Genomic DNA, 24,801 nt, shown 5'->3' with positions numbered 1-24,801 from the left:
GGGGGGGGCGATGCCCCCCTTTCCATGTTCTCAAACAGGGGCTACTAGGTAGGTGAAGCAGGAGAGCCCTCACCCTTTCCTTAAGACAGAAAGGGGTAGCAGCAGGTGGGTGGGGCAGGGAAGGTATAGCCGCCCTCAGGGGAAGGAGGAGCTCTGTTACCTTCAGTAGCTAATGTGGGCGGCGCGTGGGCGGGTCCTGTCAAACCCGCCCACGTCACCGCCCCCACCCCCTAGGCTTCCACCCGGGACTCTCTAAATCACAGCCTCCATTTTAAAGCTTGTTCGTTTTAAAGTTAACCCGTTCACTGGGTGCCTGCGGAAGCGGGTGCCAATGGCTCCGCCCACCGGCGGCGGGAGCCAATCGGGAGCCAGATTTAAACCGGTAAAAAACGCGGGCGGACTCGAGGTGTGGGAGAGACGGCTGGTGATTGGCCAGCCGCGTCCTCCATCGCGCACGCGCCGCGATGACTGAAGAACGCGCACGGCCAGTTGCGTGAAATTGAATTTTTGTAGCGTGAGTGTATGCGAGTGGCGAGTCAGTTGTGTATAGTGAGTGGCGGCGGAGGTGCGTGGCTGCCCCAGGGCTCAGTCAGCAGCACCCGTGTGGAGAAAAACACACACACACACAAACACACACAGGCCATCGATCCAGTGTGATTCCCGCCACGGCCGCTAGATGGTGTGTCCTTCGTCACAGCCAACTTTCCCAGACTTCAGTAGCTGTAGAGACTTTATCGCCGTGGGCTGTACGCCCTCTCCTGCCCGCCCGCGACCACACATGTTCCCCTTAACGTGAGTATTACGCCCTTGACGTAACCTTAGTGTGAGTGATTAGAGGTCAATGGTCCCTGTGTCGTCATGATTAGTGTGACAAGGGTATAGAGTTCAGTGTGGTGATCATTCCGCAGCCGAGCAGAACCCCATAGATTAGGTCTATGGCGCCAAAATATACAGTTATTATTTCCCCTTTTCTACCTCCCCGGAGTGAACTCCATTTTTACTCCTGTATTCAGCTGTACCCGTCCGCCAGGCGTCTGACAGCGGGAGGAAAATAAGATTCGTGCCAAGTTGATCTTGGAGAAGGTAGAACAAGTGTTAAAAGGAGCAATGCGGAAGGAGTTTCAGGGTGGTGGAGGAGACCGTAGGGTCCAGGCTCACCACGGCTCCGGCCAGTTATATTATAGCTTACATGGGCGGTGGCTGACGTGTAGAGTGGTGACCGAGAGACTGGTGGGCAAAAAATAGATTTGATTGAACGTCTGCATCTCCTTGACCTCAGGAAAATGAGGTCTTGGCTTCGTCTACGGCGTGTGTAGACATCGTACGTTTGGAAGTGAGGGGTTTCTCTCCCTCTCTCTCTCTCTTTTCTCTCTCCCTCGCTCTCTCTCCCTCCCTAAATACGAAAAACATGACTATAAGTTATAAACAAACTTGTGGCTGGTAACTATGAAGGGCAAACTATTGTAGGTCGCCTCACAGGAGGTCACCATGTTATGACAGGTCACCTCACAGGAGGTCACCATGTTATGACAGGTCACCTCACAGGAGACAGCTTCGTGACCTCTTATCACCAGGCATCTTTAATCATCCCCGCTGTAGTGAGGGCTGAATAGGGTCGTTACAGGTGGGACGAGCGTGAGAGAGGAGAGAAAGGGAGAATAGTCGGCTTAGAAAGGAGCCCAATATGAATATATAAATAGTAAAAATAATATTATATCAGGTTAATCACCCACAGCGTTCACAAAACGACAGCAGCAGAGGGCAACGTTACCGGAACAACTCCACGTCCGATCAATGACCTTAAAGCACTACCATGAGTCCCTCAAGCCCGGCAAAGGTGGCCCGGGTAGCATGAAACTGCATCAATACTTCCTAAGAGCAGTCCGGGCCCCATGATCTTGTCCAACACCCATCCCACTATCGTAACGTGTACTCTGAATACATGTTCTCTGAATGACAGGTAAACTCTGTCATTCAAACGACAGACACATGACAGGTAGACTTTCAGAAAGACGTCAGACGCATGACATGACAGGTAGACTTTCAGAAAGACGTCAGACGCATGACATGACAGGTAGACTTTCAGAAAGACGTCAGATGCATGACATGACAGGTAGACTTTCAGAAAGACGTCAGACGCATGATAAGGCATGCAAACTCTGTCATACACACGTTAGAGGCGTTGGAAATGACAAGACTTGCTCCGTGAATCTTCAGAACAAGCGGCAGCAATGTTGCAGACAGACCTACTTGTTCTCGTGGCATTTGGTGCCATCCTCACTTGCAACTATGGCATCTCCCATGGCCCTCAGTGTTCCTCTCTTATGGTATTAGCTTCCACATCAACTGGCTCTATAGTGCTGCTCCCATGGCACCTGTCACCCACCTCACCTGGCTCTATGCTGCTGCACTATCAAAGCGAAAAACCCCTGGAGAGACCCCCCACACACGTGCGTGAGGGTAATAAGGTACGCCAGACACAGCTTCGCCCACACCTGCCGGCAAGCACAAACCTTCGCCACACCTCCCAGCAAGCACACACCTTTGCCAAACCTGCCGGCAAGCACACACCTTCGCCAAACCTGCCGGCAAGCACACACACCTTCGCCACACCTGCCGGCAAGCACACACACCTTCGCCACACCTGCCGGCAAGCACTCACACCTTCGCCACACCTGCCGGCAAGCACACACACCTTCGCCACACCTGCCGGCAAGCACACACACCTTCGCCACACCTGCCGGCAAGGACTCCACCGCAAGTCTCACGCTTCCTAAATGGATGATAGACACGGGACATTTAGGCAGCTGTCTCACAACGGTTTCCTTAAAGAAGGAGTCTATGTCACCCACACGAAGGGACAAGAGGGTAAAGACTGAACCACCAATGAGGTATATTGCTTGTAGACCGACCGATCCTCATATCCAATTTTATCCCCCTTTATCCATCCTCCCCCTTATCCTTATGCCTCCCTCTATCCCCCCTTATTCCATACTTATCCTTCCCCTATATTCCCATGATCTTTCCTATTATTTGTATTTACATCCCCCCTATTCTTTCCATTTTCCCCTTTATCTCTTCCCCTATCCCCTTCCCACCCTCTCTATCCCACTTGCCATTCCTCGCACGTCTTGATGAAAAACCCATGTATAATGGAGGGAGGACGCCCGTATTGACAATTCTGTTATAAGTTATGCACTATACACCCAGCTGCGACACCTGGCACTTTAATATCACCTGTGTTCTACACCCAGTCATAACATCTGTACACCCTTCTGTAACTCCTGTAATATATGATGGTTGTAAAACCGCTCTACACCTTATTTTTGACATCAGCCGCGTGTACCCTATTTCAGCCGTGGTGTTGACCAGTTTGGTACGACGGATATAACGTAAAACCCTATTGTAACGCCCTATTGTAACGCACACTATGCACTGTAATGTATCTCGTGTATTATACACCTTTTTGCAATACCTACAGTGTACACCCTATTGTATTACATTATGCAGCCTTATTTTAATGCGTTCATTGTTCACCCTGTTTTAGCATATATGGTGTAAGCATTGCTACATATGTTATACCATAATGCAACAGAAACCAACCTGTTCTCTCGCATAATACACCGTATTTTAGCGTATAAATTGTCAACGTCACAGCAAGCTGTACAAAAAAAAAGAATCATGGCGGCTCGCAAAATTGACGAGATGTTCCGTTTTCTATCCGTGGGTTCTCGGTTAGGTTAGGTTAGGAACGAACACCTTAGTACATCATTTTTTGTGGCGTTGTTAACGCTCGAGAGACGGGGAATTTTCTGAGCCCTTTATAACACATTCTTTGTGCCTATTTCCACACATTCTCTTTGCCTATTTCTTTACATTCTCTTTGCCTATTTCCACACATTCTCTTTGCCTATTTCTTTACATTCTCTTTGCCTATTTCCACACATTCTCTTTGCCTATTTCTATACATTCTCTTTGCCTATTTCTACACATTCTCTTTGCCTATTTCAATACTTTTTTTAGCCTATTTTAACACATTTGTTCAACCTATTTCAACACATTCTGTGCTGTAATTAAGAACCATTTCTTTGCTCCGCTACAATATATTTTCTGTGTCTTAATGCGACATATATAATCCCTCATATTGCAATATTCTATAACCAGGCCTATGGCAACTTGAGCAATTTACAAAGTTAAATAACTATGCTTTATCCGCTCATGGTAAAATAATGCTAGAAAAACGAACAATGACAGAACTATAATTTCATTTATGTTGTCCTCCATTTCCTTGGGAATCTATTGCATTTTCATGGTATCTTATGCGGTTGAAATTTTGATATTATTAAGTTCTTTCTAAATATTTTTAGCTTCCTGGCAAAGCTACACTCGGAACAATTTGGGTTGCCACACTTTGGCAACTGTGGTTAATGGCCTAGCACGCTAGGTTAAAGTCCGGAGACACAGGGCTGGGTTATTATCCCTCTATATTTAATTTCCTGGTAATTGGGTTAATTTCCTGATATACTGGGTTGGTTGGTCTGGGTTTGTACTTACCTACTTGTGGTTGAGGAGTTTAAATCTCTCAGGGATCTGGTCCCCCCTCTGATTCAATTTTCAATTATTTTATGTACAAGTTTCCTAGTCTTTTGGGCTTTATCATGTATACCGGTGAATCTGTGTATGGTATGTATCTCCATCACTGAACTACTAAATGCATTACACACAGAAATCACAATACATGCATCAAAAAGATTAAAACAGCGTCTGGGATCCTCTCGGAAGTATTTTCGAACCCTCGTCACGGCCCTTGTGGATTTGTTCATTTAATGCATTACATTTGTTTACTATGACATAGGAGAAATTATTTATAGTGTGTGCTTGCTTGCGTGTGTCTGGATTCAACCTCTTGAACTTCGTCGTGAGAGCCTATTCAGTGTAATGTCTTCTCTCATACTGATCAAACTTATTTGTAAAATCCATGTTGTTTAATCAGGAATCTATTTTCCACCCTCGTTCTATTGTTTGTCTACCACCCGTGACAAATATTCGGTTTTTATCTGCTCTGTCCATTTCACTTAGGATTTTGTATATGATTACGTCTCTTATTTGTATTGTTGACCAGACCACACACTAGAAGGTGACGGGACGACGACGTTTCGGTTCGTCCTGGACTATTCACAATCGACTTGAGAATGGTCCAGGACGAACCGAAACGTCGTCGTCCCTTCATTTTCTAGTGTGTGGTCTGGTCAACATACTTCAGCCACGTTATTGTGACTCATCGCCTGCATAATATATCCTGTTAATTTGGGGTTTTAGTAGTTAGTTCAGTGTGCAAATCCGCATGTTTCTCTGTCAAAGTCCAGAAGGGATTTCTTTTCTCGTTATCTTATATCCGGCCATTCGTTGCCAGTACTCTGCATTATTACGTTGGCATTTGATGCATTTAAACTCTTGTTAACACTCGAATTCTAACAGTTTATTCATGTCGTTTTGTAGTTTTCAAAAAATCCATTGTAATCCAATCCAATCCATTTTAAATGTAATCCATTTCATCCGTTTTCTCATTAGCAAATACAAAGGCTTTTCTCTCCCCAATGTAAGATCACATTCACGTTGACAAGAAACCTGATAGGCCCTAGAATTGTCCCATGAGTGACCCCGCTGGTAATCACCAAATTCACGATATCTTTTTTAATTATCTGTCTTCAGCCCTTTAGATACTCTCTTATAGAGCAGAAGCACCTTCTCTATCAATCTTACCCGCTTCTTCAGTGCGGGTCACAGTATCGAATGCTCTCTGACAACCAACAAATATGCAATCTTGCCCTCTTCGTTTGGTCCTACGATTCCTTTAAGCTTGTGAAACAGTCTTTCTAAATCGTGCTGGTGTTAAGATATAAAGGTTATTCTCTTCAGATGTTCAACTACTCCTGCTTGTTTCTTTGGAGAAGTTTAGCATTTCTTTGCATGGTATGCATGTGAGAGACATTAGGTAATGGATAATGCCTCCAATTTGTCTTCCTTTTTATGGTGTTAACACTATATTGACTTTCTTCCAGCTGTTTGGTAGTTCTCCTGTTTACCGTAGCATGCTGTGTATCATTGTAATCCGGACAGGACTTGGGTTCCTTCTTCTAGTATCCATGTTGACATCGTGTCTGAACGTACAGCATAAACAGTGTCTTGAACAAACAGGTGTTTTCTTTTCTCGTGTGTGTGTGTGTGTGTGTGTGTGTGTGTGTGTGTGTGTGTGTGTGTGTGTGTGTGTGTGTGTGTGTGTGTGTTGTGGATGATAGGGAAATGGGACAGGAGTCATTGCTGTAAACAACTGATGCTCGAAAGGCTGGATCCAAGAGTCAATGCTCGATCCTGCAGACACAAATAGGTGAGTACAAATCCGTGAGTACACACACCCACGACCCTCCTCCACCACACAAAAAACTCACTATGTCCTCAACACCCTCTCCTCCCCTCCCCCATTCCCTTACCCATTCATTGCCTCTCTTGTCTCCTCTAATATAACTCCACTAACACACCAAAAAAGATTATCCAACCATCCCTAAAGAAAATTCCTTCACTCCCCCATAAAGAAAATTGCTCTAGAGCTCAGTGAAAACAAATTGTCTTGAAATCCGCTAAAGAAAATCACCTTTAATTTCTATGAAGAAAATTTGTTTTATGCTCCACAATGAACTGTCTCTACTGTACACTTTAATAAATAGTAATACAAAGATTGGTAGACACCAGTGTTGAAGTATACCATACTCTCTGGTCGACAACACCTGTCCTCCCCGCCTCCTGGTCGACAACACCTGCCCCCCCCCCGCCTGCTGGTCGACAACACCTGCCCTCCCCCCCCCCCCCGCCAGCTGGTCGACAACACCTGCCCTCCCCGCCTGCTGGTCGACAACACCTGCCCCCCCCCCCGCCTGCTGGTCGACAGCACCTGCCCTCCCCGCCTGCTGGTCGACAACACCTGTTCCCCCTCCCCCCCGCCTCCTGGTCGACAAGAGAGAACTAGATAAACACCTCCAAATGATTCCTGTTCAACCAGGCTGTGATATATACGTCAGGCTGCGAGCAGCCGCATCCAACAGCCTGGTCGACCAGACGACCAACCAGGACTGATCAGGAACCGGGCCGCGAGCACGTTGATCCTAGGAACCGCCAAAAGGTAGCCGCCTCCCCTTAGTTCCCGGTCAATAGGGGCCCTTTCTTGAATAGGTAACGTCAAGCTAATTTAATGGGGGGAGGTCGTGTGTGTTCTGAAGCCGTATATCACATAGGTGTCACACAGCGCGGGCCCGCTTGTACACTGTCATTCCGCGCGGGCCCGCTTGCACACTGTCATTCCGCGCGGGCCCGTTTGTACACTGTCATACCGCGCGGGCCCGTTTGTACACTGTCATACCGCGCGGGCCCGCTTGTACACTGTCATTCCGCGCGGGTCCGCTTGTACACTGTCATACCGCGCGGGCCCGCTTGTACACTGTCATTCCGCGCGGGCCCGCTTGTACACTGTCATACCGCGCGGGCCCGCTTGTACACTGTCATACCGCGCGGGTCCGCTTGTACACTGTCATTCCGCGCGGGCCCGCTTGTACAATGTCATTCCGCGCGGGCCCGCTTGGGCATTGTCATACCGCGCGGGCCCGCTTGCACACTGTCATTCTGCGCGGGCCCGCTTGCACACTGTCATTCCGCGCGGGCCCGCTTGTACACTGTCATTCCGCGCGGGCCCGCTTGGACACTGTCATACCGCGCGGGCCCGCTTGTAAATGTTTAAAACTATACGTGCAGAAGGAAATTATATGTATGACAACGCAGGTGTATGTTAATCAACGGTTATGTATGGCAAACAACGTTGGAATATGACAAACAATAGTTGCGTGAGACAAAGCTGGTGTATAACAGTTGTGTATGACAACGGAAGTGTATGACAAACAACGCTGTATGATAACGTTAATGTATAACAATGTTGGTGTATGACAAAGAACATGATTGACAAAAATCGTTGTTTATATGTAAACTCAGTGTATATGTAATCCCAGTGTATATATAATCCCACTTTACATGTAATCCCAGCGCATGCGGTATCCTATTATATGTGGTATGCCAGCATATATCATATCCCAACATATATGGTATGCTATCATTACGTTCCTTGCTCGTAAACAATAATTATAACTCCCCTCAACTAATTATTTATTGTTTGTTCCCTATTTCCTGTTTCACATTTCCTTATATCTAATTCACTAATTTATTTTATCTATATTAAACTTTATTTTATCGCACTTCTGCGTCTGTTTCATCGGTCATTTGCAAGTTCTTTTCATTCTTTTTCTTCTGCGGTTATCTCTCATCTTCTTTATTACGTGTTATCTATGTCTTTCTTATTTGGTTTTTACGGAGAGAACGAAATGGGGGATTTAGATATGGAAGACTGCGTCGACCAGATATATAAAGATGGAAGACTGCGTCGACCAGATATATAAAGATGGAAGACTGCGTCGACCAGATATATATAAAGATGGAAGACTGCGTCGACCAGATATATATAAAGATGGAAGACTGCGTCGACCAGATATATATAAAGATGGAAGACTCAGTCGACCAGATCAACAATACGAAAAAATTGCTTTAACCACCATCACAACGCAAGAAAATTGTGTTGAAGTGAGTCTTGAGGCAGTCAACAGGTCTGCTGCACGAGGCTAATGACTCCCCACCCCCCCACCCACTGGGTTTTCTCTTCACAACCCTCAGCCGAATTGATCGTTCCAAGACGGGTTTTCAATGGCTTTACCTTAACACACTCTGGGATCCGTCTCCAATATTTTTTTGCATTTAGTCAACATAATTTTTTTTGCCATGAAGATTAGCGCCCACTTTTGTTTCACTTCAATTTAGCAATTGAAGTCAGTCAATTGCTAAACAATTGCTTCGAATCTCGGAGCTTTTCTTATCCTAGCTCACAACCGCACTCTTGCAGCGACACACTCAGGAGACGACTAAAGTTCCTAGCAATACAAGACGCTGAGAGAAGCCAAGAATCGTAATTTGGAGGTTGCGTCACGCAAGAGGAGAAGTAGTTTGCGTCACGCAAGAGTTGAGGGAGTTTGCGTCATAGACCCGCGAGAAAATCAACTCTAGTCCTTCATCCTTCGCTTCTCTTAAGAAGCAAAGGCTGAAGAAATAAAACAATGAAGCATTTTCAAAACAATTTTCAAACTATTTTTTTTTCCAAAGAAAACAATCTTTGATCGAGAGATGATAATCTTAGAACGAGTGATGCCATTCTCATTACTTCTAATAATTACAAACCCTTCAATCGCAAGCAATAATAATTATACAGTCCTCAGTATGGACAAAAGTGTATTATTCCTACTTGTATTTATTTATGCATTCAATAAGATACAATGAATTATCAGTAAAATTTGTCGCGATTAATTGGTGGAATTCTCACAAAGGTGCAATAAAAAATGTTCAAATGCATTATACAAACAATACAAACTTGAATATACAGAATACAGAATATACAAACTTGGGTACAGCTGATGGTTGGCCTAAGGGTGTAGATATGTAGGTACAACTTCAAGTTGTAACTGACTTACAGACATTAAGTTGTAAATATAAACGGTCAATGACCGAGAAATAAAGTTTCAAAGGTACAAATGCACTTTTCCTTTTGATATACAGTAACAAGTTCTATTATAAACAGAAACAAATGCATCTACAAGAGCAGAGATTAGCACTCCGTATTGGGAGAAAGACCTCTACGCAGGGGTCCTGTAGAGCAGTGGCCAGCGTAGTTGATTTACACCCGAAAGTTACCTGTTTCCATTTCCACGACGGGCGAGGCGTTTGAGCACGTTTCTTTTTACTAAATCCTTCGTTTATTTAGCAAGAATAAAATCCCGGATTTAGGTAACTGTTTCGGGTCTCATTCTGTAAAAGGTTAGTCGTTGGCCAAGCCTATTGAAAACCTCGATAATCTAAATAGGTTTCACGTTCTCTAGAATGGGACGCCATCTTGGAATAACTATATATTCAGTATATTCGGTGTAAGTATATTCAGAAAATATATTCACTTATGACTAAGACTGAATAAGTTGTATGTAAATACGAGTATAGATTACAATTTGTGAAATAAAATATATACACTATATTACAGGAATACAAAACTATTTCGTAAAATACAGAGTAGATAACGTTAAATCTAAAGCAAAGTTATGCATTTTGTATTGTCCAAAATACGTTAACATCTTATTTTAATCAAATTTAATTTCTGAATTCTGAAAACGTTTGAACACAGAGTTACAGAGCAAAAGTTTACCTTGATGAAAACTAACGTTTCTGGTCCACAAGAGGTTGACTCACAGGAGGTTGACTCACAAGAGGTTGACTCACAAGAGGTTGACTCACAAGAGGTTGACTCACAAGAGGTTGACTCACAGGAGGTTGACTCACAAGAGGTTGACTCACAAGAGGTTGACTCACAAGAGGTTGACTCACAGGAGGTTGACTCACAAGAGGTTGACTCACAAGAGGTTGACTCACAAGAGGTTGACTCACAAGAGGTTGACTCACAAGAGGTTGACTCACAGGAGGTTGACTCACAGGAGGTTGACTCACAAGAGGTTGACTCACAAGAGGTTGACTCACAAGAGGTTGACTCACAAGAGGTTGACTCACAGGAGGTTGACTCACAAGAGGTTGACTCACAAGAGGTTGACTCACAAGAGGTTGACTCACAAGAGGTTGACTCACAGGAGGTTGACTCACAAGAGGTTGACTCACAAGAGGTTGACTCACAAGAGGTTGACTCACAAGAGGTTGACTCACAAGAGGTTGACTCACAGGAGGTTGACTCACAGGAGGTTGACTCACAGGAGGTTCAACGCAAGAGGTTCATATAAAATTTCTTCAATTCTCTTATAATAAAACAAATGGATTGTACGGTAACTCCAAGGAGTTACCTTAAGATCCAATACGAAGGCCTTACGGAGCTCCGCACAATACCTGCAGGCGCTCCGGAGCGCCACACAATACCTGCAGGCGCTCCGGAGCGCCACACAATACCTGCAGGCGCTCCGGAGCGCCACACAATACCTACAGGTGCTCTGGAGCGCCACACAATACCTGTAGGCGCTCCGGAGCGCGCCACAATACCTGGAGGCGCTCCGGAGCTCCACACCATACCTGCAGACGCCACAACAATACCTGTAGCTTGTAGTATATTCACGCGCTGCGAATGATCTCACGGGTGTTTAATATAACACGTGGATAGTATACCCAGGTGTCTAGGCAAGCGGACGCGAGTGCGCACGTCTGCCCGCAGTGTTTGAGAAATGTACACATCATTTTCCTTTGTTAATTGGCCCGCATATTCGGCTGATTATGCTTCAGTTCACGTAGGGTATGCGGGCCATCTGTGAACGATGAGCGTTTTTGCCTGTTGGGACAAAACCCAGACTTTAACCCGTGGTACCTTTTTCCGGGTCGGTTCTGGCGGGTGGCAGGTGTTGGGGCGTTTGTTTAATGGTCATTCAGCGGATAGGTCTTGGCTCTGGCGTGAGCCACACTTTTTTATCGAGATCCGTGACGTCGCTGCTGCTGTTTATCGAGATCCGTGACGTCGCTGCTGCTGTTTATCGAGATCCGTGACGTCGCTGCTGTTGTTTATCGAGATCCGTGACGTCGCTGCTGCTGTTTATCGAGATCCGTGACGTCGCTGCTGTTGTTTATCGAGATCCGTGACGTCGCTGCTGTTGTTTATCGAGATCCGTGACGTCGCTGCTGTTGTTTATCGAGATCCGTGACGTCGCTGCTGTTGTTTATCGAGATCCGTGACGTCGCTGCTGTTGTTTGTCGAGCTGTGACGTGGGGCTATGATGTTTAGCTCTGTATTGATATAGTTATGCTTGCGAAGGTTGAGCTGCGGCTCTGTGGTGCCGTCTCTCAACCGTCAATAAACTAGTGTACACATTATATTGGGCTCTGTGACGTGGCCACGTTGTGTGACGAGCTCTGTGACGTGGACACGTTGTGTGACCAGCTCTGTGACGTGGCCACGTTGTGTAACGAGATCTGCGACGTGGCCACGTTGTGTGACGAGCTCGGTGACGTGACCATAGCATATGTTACTGTTTTACATCCCAGATCTCCACCATCTGGCCTCCACTACCTAGTTGTCATCTCCAGCTGATTGTTGTATTCTGGTCTTGGGAATACATCAATAACGGATGTATTCCCAAACGGTGAGTGGAAACCGTTGATGTGATCTCGTTTCTCTGACTGTACAACGAACTATTTAACCGAGAAAGTCTCGAAAGGGCTATTCTAAATCAGTCTTTTTTGTCTCCCTGCGATGCATAGGAAATACTTATTATTTTCAGCAGATTTCAGTGTGTTGTCAACTTGTAATATTTTAGGTGCGATCTTCATGGTGTTTGTTTATGTACGTGATTTGGGAGCATCTCATTGGCTGCTTGTGCTCCAAGCCTCAGGCACAGCGGGTACCTCATTGGTTATTGGTGGAAGTGTTTTCCTCACTGTCACATGCTATTGGTTTCACTATTTTTTTGCCGTCCGCCAATCATCAGTCGGAGCCTCGGCTTTACCCCCTTTGCTTTATTTCGGCTGTTTTAATGATTTATTTTCTATTTAATTTTATTTATGGTGTGTATTTATTGCTAGTATAAAAAAATGAACTTTTGGCTACGAGGAATCATAGTCTGTACCCCAATTGGTAATCTCTGTAGCAGGCGATACTGTTCCTTGACGTAGCGTCACTGTTCCGTCACTGTACCGTCACTGTTCCGTCACTGTACCATCACTGTTCCGTCACTGTTCCGTCACTGTACCATCACTGTTCCGTCACTGTACCATCACTGTTCCGTCACTGTACCATCACTGTACCATCACTGTTCCGTCACTGTACCGTCACTGTACCATCACTGTTCCGTCACTGTACGCACCTCTCCCGTCCTTGGTTGAGCGACATCGTCCTCCTCGACCACCACCAGGGTAGCCTCCTACTCAGCCCTTTATCAAAATTAAGGTCCATTACCACCACCATACGCACCCACTCCAAGTTTGAACACCAGCCCCACCCCCTCCCTCTTCTTTTACCCGTCTCCCCGCCCTCTTCTCTCCCCCTCAGACCCCTCCCCGTCTCCCCTCGGACCCCCTACCTCACCCTCTCTGTCCCCTCACCCCGTCATATGGGCGGTCGCACATCACAAACCACCCCTTCCACCCCTCCCAGACTATTAGGGTGATTTGAGGACACACAGATACTCGCTGGTTTTGTTGGGGAAGAGGTAGGAGGGAAGGGGTTGATGGAGGATGGGACGGAAGGAGGATGGGACGGGAGAGGAAAGGATTGGTGTCCTTTCAAGTTTTTGCTAGTTGCCTTCTTCTTGAGGTTATCTTAAGATGATTTCGGGACTTACCGTCCCCGCGGCCCGGTCCTCGACCTGGGCTTCCTTTTTGTTACACATCCCTAGGAAGAACAGCCCGTAGCAGCTGTCTAACTCCCAGGTACCTCTTTAATCCTAGGTAAACAGAGCCATCAGGGTGAAAGAAACTCTGCCCATTTGTTTCCGCCTCCACCGGGGATCGAACCCGGAACTTCAGGACTACGAATATGAAGCCCTGTCCACTTAGCTGTCATGCTCAATTATTAGGTAACAAGCCTACTATTACCACTAATTACAACCATCCTTACAATGATAAAGTGAATTCTATAATGATAATTTTAGCGAGTTATATATATAATGCTAAACAGTAATAATAGTTACATTGAGACATTATAATTACCTCATTATAACTCATTATAATGAGAGTTATGAGACAGTTATATGGAAGATAGTTATAATTGTTCTGAGTGTTATGATGAGTTAAAATGAGAGAGAAAAGGGCGTAATTTATAATGATATAATAACAGAACCATACAATGAGAAACGGGTATACTAAGATCCTAATACATATGAAACTATTTTTTATTAAACTGAAATATGTAATTATATAATTTTAATTTAATAAAATTAAATGATGTATTATAAAAATATATTGCATAATAAAATTTTTAATAAAAATAATAATATTGATAAAATGTATATTAATAAACATTTTTTTTTAATAAAGGCGTAATTTATACAATTAAGATTTAGTAACATTGTATTATAATTACCTAAAACTTTATTAGCTCTCAATGTTTGGCATCGGCGCTCACTCCGAGGCCTCGGCGCTCACTACGAGGCATCGGCGCACACTCCGAGGCATCGGCGCTCACTCCGAGGAATATCGGCGCTCATCCTAAGAAATACCGGCGCTTTCTCCTAGGTGTCGGCGCTCAATCATAGTCATCGGCATTATTTACGGGGCATCGGCTCTAGCTCTCAAGTATGGGTGCTCACTCCGGCCCACTTGAAATCGCTCTACGATATTGGCGCTCAATCCGAGGCGTTGGGCTCACTTCGGTGTTAATTCCGGGGTTCGGTGCTCATAATAGGATATCGACGCTCACTTAGAACGTCGAGGCTCACTGCAGAACCTCAGCGCTCAGTTAAGAACCTCAGTGCTCACTTAAGAAACCCAGCGCTCACTTAACCTCAGTGCTCACTTAAGAACCCCAGCGTTCACTTAAGAACCTCAGCACACAGTCATGACTATCTGCGTGGAAATACGGCACAAAAATACATTGATTAATCGAATGATGAATTGATTAGTCAATGAATCAATTAGAGCAGAGTGAATGTGAGGTGTCACTCAACCAGATAATTGATCTGTTCTTAAGAGTGGAATGGAGATAAAAAGTTTAATGGGCTCTGTTAACGACAACGGCTGTTGCTGTGTAGTTTACCGTTAAACCAATCAACAGCAATAGGTTCAGATAGTTTACAAGACGTGTATAAGGCCTTATTTCTCAGTATTTCATTATTTCTCATTTTATTTTTTTAGTAAAAACTACTTATTTCCTCCATTTCTAACTGCTCAATTCTTCTTCTCTCGCTTTAGCCCAATTTCCTTATATCTCTTACCCTTTAACACCTTCATCAGCATTCCTTATCTATTTCCTCCGCCTTATTTTCCATTTCCACATCCTTCTCTTCCATTCTCTCTATTACTGGCTTCGAATCCGCTGACCCAACATACCTTTATAGTTTTGACCGTGTCCTGGGCGAGCAGGTCGCCCCGGGTCCCTAGCTCCGTGTCCTGGGCGAGCAGGTCGCCCTGGGTCCCTAGCTCCGTGTCCTGGGCGAGCAGGTCGCCCCGGGTCCCTAGCTCCGTGTCCTGGGCGAGCAGGTCGCCCCGGGTCCCTAGCTCCGTGTCCTGGGCGAGCAGGTCGCCCCGGGTCCCTTGCTCCGCTGACCAAGAGACTTCAATCCTGCTCACCAGACTAAATAGTTTACACTGCGGTTTTCTCCGTGATCTTTCACCACTCTATTGAAATAATATTTGAACCTTTATTTGCGAGGATTGAACCACTAGGCTGTTGTGTGTGGTGTACTCACCTATTTGTAATTACTTATTTTTGCCTGCAGGATCGAACATTGACTCTTGGATCCCGCCTTTCTAGCCATCGGTTGTTTACAGCAAAGACTCATATGTTGTTTTAAAATTATGAATAGAGTTTGCTTCCACAACTTTTGCTTTGCTTCTGTGTGTGTGTACTCACCTAATTGTGCTTGCGGGGGTTGAGCTTTGGCTCTTTGGTCCCGCCTCTCAACTGTCAATCAACTGGTGTACAGATTCCTGAGCCTACTGGGCTCTATCATATTTACATTTGAAACTGTGTATGGAGTCAGCCTCCACCACATTACTTCCTAATGCATTCCATTTGTCAACCACTCTGACACTAAAAAAGTTATTTCTAATATCTCTGTGGCTCATTTGGGCGCTCAGTTTCCACCTGTGTCCCCTAGTGCGTGTGCCCCTTGTGTTAAATAGCCTATCTTAATCAACCCTGTGTGTGTGTGTGCGTGTGTGTGTGTGTGTGTGTGTGTGTGTGTGTGTTTGTGTTTCACCTATTTGAGCCTGCAGGATCGAATATGTGATCCGTTCATCAGTTGCACGTTCATTCCACTTTACCATTGGATCTCCACTATGCCACTCTGTATTAGTGCGTTCCTCCTACTTTTCTTGCCACTAGTTCTCTTTGTCCTTAGATGCCGAGATCAGAGGATTCTTGAGTATTATGGATTCTAAACTTTTTGGGGAAAACTCATATGCCAATGACTGTTGAAAACGCAAAAACATGCACGCAGCATTGCGGACAAACACACACACACGCACGCAGCATGCGGACAAACACACGCACGCAGCATGCAGACAAATACACGCACGCAGCATGCCGACAAATACACGCACGCAGCATGCCGACTAATACACGCACGCAGCATGCCGACAAATACACGCACGCAGCATGCCGACAAACACACGCACGCAGCATGCCGACAAATACACGCACGCAGCATGCCGACAAATACACGCACGCAGCATGCAGACAAATACACGCACGCAGCATGCAGACAAATACACGCACGCAGCATGCAGACAAACACACGCATGCAGCATGCGGACAAACACACGCATGCAGCATGCGGACAAACACACGCACGCAGCATGCGGACAAACACACGCACGCAGCATGCCGAGAAACAGGCAGAAAGTCAAGAAATCCACTTAAGACAATCTGATATAATATACCTATAGAACGGTAGACGAAGACAAGAGATAACGAGGGCAGTTTGACCATCCCTCCCCCCTCCTCACACACACACACACACACACACACACACACACACACACACACACACACACACACACACACACACACACACGGAGGAACAAGCCACCTTCCATACATCATAAAGAATTCACCTGGCAACACTCTTCCCTTGATATCCAAGCCCTAATTAGTGAACTATGACTACAGGGGGAATGATAGGGGCCGCACTCTAATGGCTGGGAGCCACGCTTCACTAGACATAAATCTATACAACCTTAGTACCATGCTTTGCTATGATTCAAATCAATTCAAACATCGGCCTATCGTTAGCTATGCCTCTATATCTCTAGTTAATATCCATTGTTTCCATTAAATGATGCTCGTTCAATGACTCTTCCCAGTGGCTAGTTCGTTACTTTTTTCACATCTTCTTGAGGTTATCTTGAGTTGATTTCGGGTTTTTTTTTTAGTGTCCCCGCGGCCCGGTTCTCGACCAGGCCTCCAGCCCCAGGAAGCAGCCCGTGACAGCTGACTAACTCCCAGGTACCTATTTTACTGCTAGGTAACAGGGGCATAGGGTGAAAGAAACTCTGCCCATTGTTTTCTCGCCGGCGCCTGGGATCGAACCCAGGACCACACGATCACAAGTCCAGCGTGCTGTCCGCTCGACCGGCCCGGTTCCCGGGGTAGATAAAGACAGGCTATTTACCACAAGGGGCACACGCACTTGGGGACACAGGTGGAAATTGAGTACCCAAATGAGCCATAGAGACGTTAGAGAATTTTTTCAGTGTCAGAGTAGTAGACAAATGGAATGCATTAGGAAGTGATGTGGTGGAGGCTGACTCCATACACAGTTTCAAGTGTAGATATGATAGAGCCCAATAGGCTCAGGAACCTGTACACCAGTTGATTGACGGTTGAGAGGCGGGACCAAAGAGCCAGAGCTCAACCCCCGCAAGGCTAGGAGCTCGGTAATCCGGTCAACAGCCCCCTGAAAAACACTTTACAAACGACTCTGAACTGATGACGTCCGAACATTACTCGAACATTGCTCTTCGGACTTCTAAATGTTTTTGTCCCCGTACTGCAAACGCCACAGCAAATCCAAGTCAAAAGAAAGCAGAAGTGATTCCATTCAGCCGCCAATCCCGTAGTTATGAAAGATAAACGCTTTACACACGATGTGCCAAACCGTTTCTGAAGAAGAATTATTGTTGAGTTGATTAATTGATTGAGAAATCACCCGATGAAGACAAAATAGATAAATAAATCGATAGACCTATGAACAGATAGTGATTTGAACGGACATGTCAATCTGTATAGAAGGGGAGATCAACAGACGGAGTGATGAACAACAGGGAGACCAACAGACGGAGTGATGAACAACAGGGAGACCAACAGACGGAGTGATGAACAACAGGGAGACCAACAGACGGAGTGATGAACAACAGGGAGACCAACAGACGGAGTGATGAACAACAGGGAGACCAACAGACGGAGTGATGAACAACAGGGAGACCAACAGACGGAGTGATGAACAACAGACGGAGTGATGAACAACAGGGAGACCAACAATGGTCTGGTCAATAGAGTAGATGAACATCTGGATTAATAAACATACAGCCGTATATACCAAATGAAGTACCAGAACAAGTTAACTACGAGACTTGGGACCCCTGGAAACTAACTTTCACAGCCAAACCTGTTTTATATCTATCGAAAATGTCTTGTGAAAGTTCGCCCCAAGTTGCGAAATGCATCGCTAATTTATGATTTTTTTTTACAGCTTACGAAGCTGCCAATCTTCCGTTTGCATCTTACATGTTGATTCTTTTGCATTTTTGTTTACATTCCATATATACACATATCTCACATGCCAGTTTAACTCCTAGTGAATCTATAATGAACTAAACACAATTTTAACTAGAAATCAGGAAAGATGTCTGCCATGAAGACAGTACTCGCCTGAGGTATCAAGACCCGTTCCAGATCTCGGTAGTCGTCTCAAGATACAATATTCATCTCGGGTAGTTGTCCATCTTTCCAAGGAGACAGATTTACTTAAGTATCCCTGAACATATACACCTGCTCGACTTCAGGTAAACACTTCATTCTAATAAATTCCTTCACCGAGTGGTAAGAAACTCTCTCGCTCTAATGACGAAGCTCTCGAACACTCGCCTCTTCTAGTGACTAGAGGTTTGATCGTTATATAAACCTGTCAACACACGTATGGACTGAAAAGATGTTTTTTTTTTCCTGAGGACACGTGTGAAGGGCACGCAGGGTTCGGTATTGTCTGTCCAAAGTTGGACCAGTGGAGCACTGGGTATTATCTGTCCAAAGTTGGAGCACTGGGCATTGTCTGTCCAAAGTTCAGCCCGTCCTCCAAAAATGGGGTGGTAAATGTAAGAAGACAATTAAGTGCAATTATGTACTATTCATAGCAGTTAGGAAATGTACTTATTTTCACTTAGTATTAAATCGTACTGTCAAATATAGTGAATATTTGAGTTTACCTGAAAAACTGAATAGAAAACCACGACCTCACCTAACCGTCTTAGTTTTTGAAGATAATAATTTTATTGCTTCTTAATTACAATTAGTACTTAACTTATAGCTATATTGATATTACAGTTTTATAAAACTAATAAAACAAAACTAAAATATATCAATAAATTGTAAATTAACTCAGGATATTTTAAAATTTTGCATAAAATCTATGTTGTTTAATAAACCTGAAAAAGAAATTCCTGATATTTAAAACTTGTGTATAGCCAATTGAAGATGAAATCTTCGTCCTAAAATTTTGAGTATCTTAACAGAAAACGAGGAGAATTAAATCGGGGGAGGGAGTTGGGTAAATGTAACAGCCCCATAAGTGCAATTATGCACTGTTTATGACAGTAAGAAAGTGTACTTATTACACTTAGTATTAAATCGTACTGTCAATTCGGAGGATGGGTTGCAAAGTTGGACCAGTGGAGCTCTGGGTATTATCTCTCCAAAGTTGGACCTCACGACCAAAGTCCTCTTCACGACCTATATTTAGTTCAAATATCAAGTTCCTGTAGAGTAAGCATAGAGACAAAGTATTTATTTACAATGTGATGGATGTCATTGTCAGTTACCTGACGTGTTACAGTTTTCAATGGCCCATTGTACACCTTAATCTTTGGCTAACACATCTTAAGGCATCATTTGAGGTTTGTCTTTTGCAATGTTATTACCATCTCGCAAAATACTTGTGCCTTGTCTTATTTCTTATTTACGACATTCAAAAATTTATGATCTAGATAAACTTACACATTTTTATATTATTGTATTTAAAACTTTCTTTTCTCGTATACTCCGGCAAGCCACATTTAATGTCTCTAAACTTCTTCAACAGAGACAAGGATCTTGGGTTGAGTTTCAGGCCCATCGACTTCCTGAGGGCTATTAAGGCCATAATACCAGTTAACTGCTCACCAGCAAGTAGACTGTATTCCTGATCATTGTTCTTGATTAAAGTAAACTCAGTGTCTATATATACACCTCTATGAACATATCATATATATATATATATATATATATATATATATATATATATATATATATATATATATATATATATTCCTCCTGGCAGAAAACAATTTCATTTGCACTAGAGAAATATTGACGCTCGTATTATCCAAATTACGCAAAGTTAGAAAATTCGTTTCGTCAACAGTTTCACAATTGGAACACAGTCGTCACTTTAACACCTCAAACATCTTACTTCCACAGAAGCAGCCACAGAAAGAGAAATAGTCCGACTAGTTAGTAGGCTAAAACATTTTTTTGAAGAAATTTTACCATACTAAATTTTTTTTAATCCCAGAACACGAAGCCACTTACAACCATCGCCCTAATTAATGCTGTGTGAAGAGGGAGCAAACATTGATGAATTGGTGTTCAGTGGTCTCTCTCTGCCCAGGGACCGAACCCGGGGCGTGATGAATAGCTGATGATAATCAACCCATTATCAAAACAAAGGAGCGTCGGGATCATCATGCCAGCCTAATCTCGCGAGTGTTCCCAACGTCAAAAAAATGTCGTACTAAAGTGCCTTTTTCTAACCTACTATAGAGCCAACGAACAGAAAATGGGTTTTTATATCAATTTCGTGAGCAGATAATATTTTCAAGAACGACAGTTGTACGCCTTAGGCAAAGTATACGTCAAAATACGACGTCCTATGAGGAGAACGGGTTGCAGACAGTTATCATATGTGTATGCCAAATATACACCACTCAGTAACAGTTCATACACAGTTGGTAAGTCCAGCTCTACGAAACAATGATTTGAAACACGTTTCAAACACGAAAAATAATAATTATAGAAAATAACAGTAGAGGATGAAGATCAGTGTGACCACTTTAAGAGATCCAGACATAAATGTCTTGTTGAAACTTTCTCCAAATCACACACAAACGGACGACCCCCCTCACAAACGGATAACCCCTCCTCACAAACGGACGACTCCCTAACAAACCGACGACCCCCACACAAACGGACGACCCCCCCTTACAAACGGACGAACCCCCCACACAAACGGACGATCCCCTCCCCCACACAAACGGACGATCCCCTCCCCCTCACAAACGGACGACGACCTCACAAACCAAAAACTGAACGCTGGCGAGAGGAAATACCGCCAGCGAGACAGGGATTACGGGAGAATAAGCAACCCGGAATTACGGTGCGTCGCCTCAGGTCGGTCTCCAGCAGCATGGGCCGGAAAGGCCTTCCCCTCGCCCTGTGCTGGGTGACGCTGGGCTGGGCTCACCTAGCTGGGCTCCCCTAGGCCACCCTATCACAAGTCCTGGGGCTGTGTTTACGTCCCAGGGCTGTGGGATAGAGGTGCTGGGAGAGGGAGGGAGAGAGGCGCTGGGAGAGGGAGGGAGGAACCTATGGGAGAGAATTCCTAATTTCTCTCACGACCAGTGTTCTCATGGAACACAATTCCGCTAATCACTTTACAACTAGGGTTCCCAGTCTCAGATTAAATGGGCGAAGAGTCAAGGATCGTGCCAAGTCGATCTTTCATAAACAAGGCTCGAACTCGGACCGAAATTTCTCACAATGCGTGAGTCGAGTGTTCAACCACTGACCCACAATGACAGTCTCAAAGCAAAAAGGAAGAATTATGAAGAGAAAACAACTGGACAACAGCAATAAATTAAGACACAAGAGTCAGAAGATAAGCAGAGAGCTGTTGACCAGACCACACACTAGAAGTTGAAGGGACGACGACGTTTCGGTCCGTCCTGGACCATTCTCAAGTCGATTCTCAATCGACTTGAGAATGGTCCAGGACGGACCGAAACGTCGTCGTCCCTTCAACTTTTAGTGTGTGGTCTGGTCAACATACTTCAGCCACGTTACTGTGACTCATCGCAAGCAGAGAGGCAGTATAAGGATTATGTAGCAATAGAGCTAAATAGAGGAACCTGAGTTTATAGTCTCACATTTGGATGAAGATGTTAGAAAATGACCAATTTGTTAGGCTGATTACGATAGATGTAAGCCTAAGAAGAAAATATTGGAAGAAGGGCTAAATGAAATGTTCTAATAGATGTTTCAACTTGTAAAATGGTGACCATGGCTTCTTATACTAATGCAAATAAAAATCACCTACTAATTCTTTTATAAGTACTGATATACTCGCTACTGGTACTATCATCACTACTACTACTACTATTTCTACTACAACATGTACTCTGCTATTACTAATAATAATTTAAATAATGAAAAACCGAGCAAAAATTATTTGTATTATAAAAATATGTATTCTAACGAGATTAGAATCTATTCTATTGTAATGTATTCTATTCTATTCTAATATTTATTCGCATCTCACAAAAATAACAACATATCAGAAAACATCGTAAGCAATGCAACACATCTCAAACATCTGCTAGAACACAAAGCTCACGGAACATGTGCAACTGACACGTGGGTTAGGTTTGAGCAGCTGTCGTATCTTTCATATTGGGGGACAAGGGTTAATGCTTTGCACTATTAGATTTTGTACTCACCTGTCCCACCTGTGATCGAGGTAAATGTTGTTAAAATGGTGTGTTGCTAGTGAAACACCTGTGGTGTAAGGAAACTTTCCTTGTCTGACGTGCCAGGCAGCTTCTACACCTGCCAGGCTCTGAGGTCGATTTTCCTATATGCGCCCGGAGAAATAGGTTAGTGGATGCAAATTGAAAAATCTAAATTTTCAATTTGTATTCACCAATCATATTTAAACCAGTGGTATGAAGAACTCAAGTATTTTATCTTTAAAATTTTCGAGTTGCAATGTTCTCTACGTAGGTAATTCCTCAAGATACCTTGAGCAGCCCGTTCGTCATAGATAGGTATGTCTTACCTCACATGATTACACTAAATGAATGTTGCTTTCTCAATGAATATATGATTTTCCCTTCAGTGTTTAAGAGACTTCACTGAACGATTTTTTTAATGGTGTCTAAATGTTGGTATAAATTCATATTCTTGATTTTTTAGTTTATTCTTTGTACGTTAATTGGTCTTGTGCAAGTTATATATGTGTGTAATATTTTTATCCTCCGCATCTTTTTGGAGATATTGATATATATAAATCTCTGATATATTTTTGATGCATGTTACTCATATATTTTTGGCAGCATCACGTGTTTCCTGTCCCTTTTCTTCTATAATTTGTTCCCTATTAATCCCATTCTCCATCATCCACACACCTATCATCCTCACATCACATTCATCATTCTTCACCATCACCACCACCCACATGGGCCAGAACACCCCTCTCCGCCCCTCAGTCTCATCACATCATCCCCCTCATTCATCATCAGCATCACCCAGCATCCCAAACACCACACAACACCCGCCCGTGGGTCACGTGGTCTGGTACACCTGCAGAGTGAACGTGAAATGAAAAATATAAATGTGGAATATAGATTCAGGTGTTTACAATCCTCCCCCTACCACCCCCTTCCCTGCACATTATTCTCTCTCTCTCTCTCTTTCTCTCTCTCTTTTTCTCTTCTTTACACACACACACACACACACACACACACACACACACACACACACACACACACACACACACACACACACACAGGGGTCTTGTAGCTGAGCGGACAGCGCGCAGGACTCGTAATTCTGTGGCCCGGGTTCGATTCCCAGACTAGGCAGAAAACAAATGGGCAAAGTTTCTTTCACCCTGATGCCCCTGTTACTTAGCAGTAACGAGGTATTTGGGAGTTAGACAGCTGTTACGGAGCTGCTTCCTGGGGGGGGGGGGGTGTTAGGGGGGGGGGAATTAGCAGGCAGTTACAATTGATTGATTGACAGTTGAGAGGCGGGCCGAAAGAGCAGAGCTCAACCCCAGCAAGAACAACTAGGTGAATACAACTAGTTGAACACACAGACCTCAACTGAGGCTCGTGGGTTCAATTCGCATTGTAGGACGGAGCGTTTGGCCCACGTTTCCTATCACCTGATGTCTCTGTTCACCAAGCAGTCAATATGTATATATATACACAATTTTTTGCGTATTGCGTAGGTCGCAATTCTCTTGGCAAAATGCGTTTCGTAATTTTTTGCGTATTTACAGCCGATATTTTGTATTTAAAGTAGTAGTTATTGTATTAGTTATTATATTAGATGTAGTATGTAAAATAGTAAAAATGTAATTTGAGTTTATTAGTTGTTATGAATAATAGCACTATTAGAAATAATAGTAGTAATTGTATGATTGTATGAATACTATTAGACGTAGTATTATGATTAACAGTTGTATTGTTAGTGGCTGTAGTAGTCCTACTGTAGTTGTATAAACAGTAGTGGTCTTAGTAGTATTACGAGTAATAGATCTCATTAAAAGACGGCTGTTAATGCCTCGCAAATCTGAATATTTCAACACAAAGGGAGCAACCCGTTCTCGCAAATTCGTAAAGTCAATATTAACTTATTAAATAAGTGCATAGGTGACATACTAAACATAATAGATACCCTTAAAAAGCTTCATAGAAAACACTGACCTT

General features: G+C 44.0%; 2 protein-coding genes across 2 annotated transcripts in view; both read left to right on the top strand.

Moving 5' to 3' along the window:
- The first annotated feature begins 572 nt into the window (after positions 1–572).
- Positions 573–24,801, top strand: part of LOC123764531 (uncharacterized) — a 66,329-nt gene continuing 42,100 nt past the window's right edge. Inside the window, exon 1 of the mRNA XM_045752505.2 lies at positions 573–792. The gene's annotated coding sequence lies outside the window, so the exon portion shown is untranslated. The remainder of the gene's footprint in view (positions 793–24,801) is intronic.
- On the top strand, positions 10,344–10,922 carry LOC138357650 (protein SON-like). The gene has a single exon (XM_069314653.1). The coding sequence runs from the start codon at positions 10,344–10,346 to the stop codon at positions 10,920–10,922; it is 579 nt and encodes a 192-aa protein (XP_069170754.1).

Source organism: Procambarus clarkii, chromosome 79 (genome assembly GCF_040958095.1).
Source record: "Procambarus clarkii isolate CNS0578487 chromosome 79, FALCON_Pclarkii_2.0, whole genome shotgun sequence".
NCBI classification, from domain to species: domain Eukaryota; kingdom Metazoa; phylum Arthropoda; class Malacostraca; order Decapoda; family Cambaridae; genus Procambarus; species Procambarus clarkii.
The sequence above is the reverse complement of the archived record's forward strand: the minus strand, read 5'-3'. Positions and strand labels throughout refer to the sequence as shown.

Bases quoted from the DNA above. Each gene is read 5' to 3' on its own strand.
- LOC138357650 (XM_069314653.1), top strand. From the start codon at position 10,344: ATGAAAACTAACGTTTCTGGTCCACAAGAGGTTGACTCACAGGAGGTT.